Genomic DNA, 5,585 nt, shown 5'->3' with positions numbered 1-5,585 from the left:
AACATTTTTTAAAAATGATATAATATTTTAATAACGTTATTATTGGAAAATATTATTTTCCATTTTAGACTTTGTTTAGTTTTCATGGTAAAAACAAAATTAATAAAAAAAATACGATATTTGTAAAAAAATTCTTTTTTTATATAAATATCTTATTATATAATAGAACAAGGAAAAAAACGCTTTTCTGGGAAAATTACTTAGCGTAATTCCTTCATTTTTCTTCGTTTTACGAGCTTTTTTTTTTTAAGTCCACGCGCAAAGTTTTAATATGCGCATTGACTCATTTCTGCTCATATGTTTAAGACTGTTATAGTTATATAAGTTTCTTNCTGCTCATATGTTTAAGACTGTTATAGTTATATAAGTTTCTTCTTTATCAGTTTATGTTTATCAGAACAGTACATTATTAATAATCTTTTTTTTCTCATATATGATATATGAGTCTATTAGTTTATCATTTAAATTAGAATTCATCTATAACAACTATGCTGTCCAACGTTAAATCGCAGTTACCAATATTTTTATCAAAATAAAATTTTTTACATAGTGTCACGTAAAATAGCCTGCTAATTTTTTTTGTAATTATTCTATAATATAAACACAATTATTATAATTAGAATATTAATAATTTTTGTGTATACCAGGGATGTATTTATGGGAGATATGGGCTCCCCTTGAACCAGCGCTATCAATATTATTTTAGGCAACTTCTTAAATAAGAACCTAATGTCCTTTTTTTCATCATTACTTTAATTTTTAGCAAAAAAAAATTCTATAACATGTTTAACAAAGTAAAAAATATTAAATACCCTAATTAAATAATTTTTTAATAGGCCTAAAGGGAATACCTTATTAACAAATGTTAACCTTATACCCAATACATTTTACTATATTCCCTTTTGGAATTTTCCTTATTTTAATAATAACATTTTTAATATATTATCAAAGTTACTAAGGCTCGTAGGGCCCCTTGTCTGGCGCGGAGCCTCAGCTAGGCAGAGCCTAGTATTCATATATTACACATATAAATCATAAAACTTACAATCAGGGTATAAATAAGAAAATGGGAGTTCATGTTGCTTTTGGAATAATTCATTAATTTTTTTTAATTAAACATTATCTACATTATCGCATCGAAGCGTTGTTTACGATAATGATTATAATTACTGTCAGATATCATTTATACTGGACCCAACTATGCCACATCCCCACTATGCCGCGATCCCACTATACTGGTTTTTTTTTCTCATCATATGAAATGTTTGATTTTCCATTTAATATAGAAGTCTTGAACAAAGGCAGCTGATAAACATATGAAATTTTTATTCTTTTGAAAATTATACTTACTTGCAAGAATATAGTCAATTTTTTTGTATCAATTTTCAAAAGTTTATAAAAATGTGATATTGTAAAATCCTTAAAATTTAACGTAAAAACTGCGCTCTCCACTGCTCCTTGAGTTTTTATTAAGTACTCAATCATCATAAAGAAATAGCAGAAGATATCTTTTATTTCAAAATTTTTAACTTGTGTATTTCTTATTTGAGCATAAATGTGCCATCCATCTGAACAGGCTGATAAAATAGACATGTGCCTATAAGATAATTGTAAATTATTCATTAGTTTTTAAAAATATAATAACACATAAAAATATTTAATAATTTTAAATTATACGAGGAATTGGAAAGTATACCAGTATAGATAAAATCCTGCATACTAATACCACTTTTAATATTTGAATTTTTAATAGTTAAAATAAGTGTTATTATTTGCTTTTAGATAATTTGATAACACACCATACCAAGTAAAACTATAAAAAATAATTAGTTATGTTGAAACATCGCACAAAGAAAACCAAGTATTAAATAAAATCTATCAGTGATTAAAATCACTATTATAATTTGATTTTTGCAACTATACTTAAAGAAAGTTTGATTACTCTGATCGTAGTTAGATCATTTTATTTCCGAATCAGAATACAATTTGGAGGGAGAAACCCTCAATATCCATTTAATATACATTTGGAATGAATATCAATTTCTCAAAAACTTACCATTACTTTACATACTTTTATTTAATAAACTTTAAATTTTAATCATTATTTTATGTGAGCTAAATGTAGAGAGGCTTATATATTATATTTACAAATTTATATCAAATAAGAGGGATATACGTAATGTATTTATATAAAAACATTATATAAAACATTTTATAAATCCATATTGATTAACTCTGGAAACTTTTTTCATTTCATTCACCTGAATTTAACAGACATTTATTAAAAGATTCACTTACATATTATTTATGACTGTTTTCATTCTTTCTGATGTTGGATTTCTATCATTAAAATAATTTTTATGTGACTCTCTGTATTTATAATTTGCTTTAAGCATTTCAATAGCACGCGCAACATCAAAATACGAGCTATGTAGAAACATAATAATTTCTTTATCTAATTGAAATAATATATGAGATATTAAGAATATTTAACGTATAATAATGTGTTATATTTATAATACATTTAAATAAGTTTACCTTTGACTTCAATTTCGCCATTTAACAAGTATTTTAATTGTTTTATCATTTCAAAATTTAAATTTGGGTGTTTCTTAAGTTCACCAATAAGAAACTCATTGTAATCCGTTGAAGCAGTATATGATGATGTATCTAGAAATATCAATAAAATTAAATATTAAAAATTTGTATGAAAGTAAACTTTATAAGTATTTTATTACAAAACTTGTAGATAATCTAAATTTTTAGATTCCAAAAGTCGAATTTTCCTTTTTTCTATCAAAAGTCAAAACCGTAATCAAATTAAACGATTTCAGTGCTTGGTTCAATTCTTTATAAAGAGGGAAAAACAAGAAATAGCACACAAATTGAGAATAGTAAGAGGACTTTTGAGGCGGTTTTTTGGCTGTTGATAATCACTTATGATCAGACAATTTTTAAAACGATATATGTTAGTCCGAAGTTATGTATAATCTTGAAAAAGGTAGAGTTTGGAATACTGTCCTTAATTATAGCAAAGAAATAAAATTCATTTAATGAAGAACGTTATTTAGAACTGTAGTTATTGGAGATTTTGGACTATTAAGGGAGGATAAATTAGCTACAATGAATTGAAAGTTGGTTAAAGTCGAAAGCCTTTGTCCAGGAGCTAATGATATTGTAAAGGTAGTCACTTTACGCACCACCAACAGGACCTTATTAAAACGCCTTATTGTTAAATTTGTTACTATTTTCTAATAAAGAAGACTTTAATCAGAAATGAACATAATTATTTTACTTTATATCCATATTTATTTTTAATAATAATAATGTCAATATTCACCAATAATATCGATCTAATTATTGTAAAAAATAATACCATATTTTATAATTGTTAAATATACATTATTGTATTAAATTATTAGTATGTTGTAAGTTTATGTCAAGTATTGTGTTATACATATGCAATGTTTCCAGTCATATTATTTTTCAAAAATTATATTGAATTGTGATATTGTATTATTGTAAAAATAATTTATTACCTATTGTTCATAAAACATAATTGAATTAGACAATTTAAGTTCAATAGTACTTAATGCGGTTCCGTCATTTATTGGAAATCCTTTCAAAATAAAATTATCTATTACAATTATCGATAAAAAATTTTTGGATCCTTTTTTAGTTCTATTAATATAATAATACACCTAAATTTAGGTTTTAAACAAATTTTTTCAATCATAAATTAAAGGATAAAAAAACTGTTATTTAAACAATTCGGCGCACCTAGGTAATTTGGTATAAAGATCAAGATCCAACGATGCCCTTCGAGAGGACCTGCTGAATCCTTACAAGATCTTGTGAAGCCTTTATTTATTGTATCAAGTAACATGTAGAATAGTTGAAATAAATCCTGATATTAAATTCGTCGAAATAAGTTATCTGAAAAGTCTTAGAATCGCCCTATCTGTTTCCTTATATCCTGATTAAAAGTTCTTAGATTTAAAAGTATAATTTATGAATAAATATATATAATTTTTACATAGAAATAAAAAAAATTATAAAGTAGTATATAATATTCCTTCTATGACAAACATGTAAAAAATTAAAGGGTTTGATGCAATACTTTATAAATAAATACTTCGTTTTACAAGGAACTTTCATCGGAATCAAAAATATATTTTTCAAAATCAACTTTTTGCACTGTTAACAAATCTGTAATTAGACTATTTCTATCACATCCAAGTTTTGATATTTTTACTAGTTTACTAGTACTAAATTTTTAAAATTAGAATTTACATATAAAAAAACAATTATGAACAAAATTTGTTTTCAAATTATTACTAATTTTGATTTTTAATATGTTAAATATAATCAGCAAAAATGTCATTTTTAACCTAATTTTTTGGTCCTTTAAAGTTGATTTTTGTGAAAGTTAATGACTATTAGCTCAAATTTGAAAATGTTAAATACAAAATTTAAAAAAAATTGTATTGTTAAGGTTAATATGCAGTCAGGAAATTTTATAATTATTATTTATAGTAAATTCATCAGTAAAGCTCAATATTTTTTTGTATTTTTATCGTAAAAGATCACTTAAATAGAAGTAATAGTTATTGTAGTGTTTTGGTGTTTATATTTATTACAAAATACTACAATTAAAATTTATAATAATTAATACTTTTTAATAATGAAAAATAATTTTATACGTACATAAAAAAAGAGTACAAATAAAAAGTGTCACTGGATTGACGAACAGCGCGAGACTAAAAAAAATACACGGAGTGTTATCGTACTGCAGTACATCTAAGATAAAACATATAAACATATATAAACGCATTCATTGTGACATGTTATTTAACATCTTTGTTAATCCCTACATTACCCCCTTTCCAGTGAAAACGATAATTTTACGTTAAACATACATAGTTACAAATATCAAATATAAAAATACAAATACAAATATAAAAGTGATACAATTCACAATTTACAAAAACCTTACGGGGAGGCGGATGGTTCTTCCTGACTTGGTTTGTTTTGTTTGTATTATTGTTGGTCTTGTAGTTGTATTTCTCTGGTTTTGCTGGTTCGTTGTTATTGATAGATTTGTGTTATTATCTTCATTTTCGTTGAAACATGGCTTCAGTCTGTCTATTGATATGATACATTCTTTTTGCCTAATTAATAATTTAAAGGTTTTTTCGTATCGTTGAACAATTTTGTACGGCCCTTCATATGGTTGTTCTAGCGGTTTCTTGACCCGGTCGACCCGAACGAAAACGTGTGAACAGGATGCTAGATCTTTATATATAAAAACTTTTTTACTTCCGTGGTTTGAAGTTGACACTGGGCGTATGGTTTCCATTGTTTTCTTTAGTGTTTCAGCAAAGGAACAAGGGTCTGTCGCCACTGATGACTGCATAAAAAACTCATTAGGTAATCTAATCGTACTTCCAAATACAATTTCTGCAGGTGTTAAACCTAGATCTTCTTTAATCACTGATCTAAGGCCCATAAGAACTGAGGGGAGTACATCTGTCCAGTGCTCAGTTTCGTAACACTTTATTGCCGTTTTAAGTGATCGGTGGAAT

The 5,585-nt window shown here is 25.6% G+C and overlaps 1 protein-coding gene across 1 annotated transcript in view; it reads right to left on the bottom strand.

Moving 5' to 3' along the window:
- Window positions 1-351: 351 nt before the first annotated feature.
- Window positions 352-5,585, bottom strand: part of LOC126899673 (uncharacterized) — a 13,485-nt gene continuing 8,251 nt past the window's right edge. The window contains exons 2-4 of the mRNA XM_050674758.1: window positions 2,539-2,670; window positions 2,299-2,455; window positions 352-1,597 (exon numbers count right to left, since the gene is read on the bottom strand). Of these exons, the coding sequence (XP_050530715.1) occupies window positions 1,231-1,597; window positions 2,299-2,455; window positions 2,539-2,670 (656 nt within the window). The 3' untranslated portion in view covers window positions 352-1,230. The remainder of the gene's footprint in view (window positions 1,598-2,298; window positions 2,456-2,538; window positions 2,671-5,585) is intronic.

The sequence above is a fragment of the Daktulosphaira vitifoliae genome, unplaced genomic scaffold (assembly GCF_025091365.1).
Source record: "Daktulosphaira vitifoliae isolate Bord-2020 unplaced genomic scaffold, ASM2509136v1 Scaffold_2, whole genome shotgun sequence".
Lineage (NCBI taxonomy): Eukaryota > Metazoa > Arthropoda > Insecta > Hemiptera > Phylloxeridae > Daktulosphaira > Daktulosphaira vitifoliae.
Note: the sequence above shows the minus strand (reverse complement) of the source record. Positions and strands in the feature narration are given on the sequence as shown.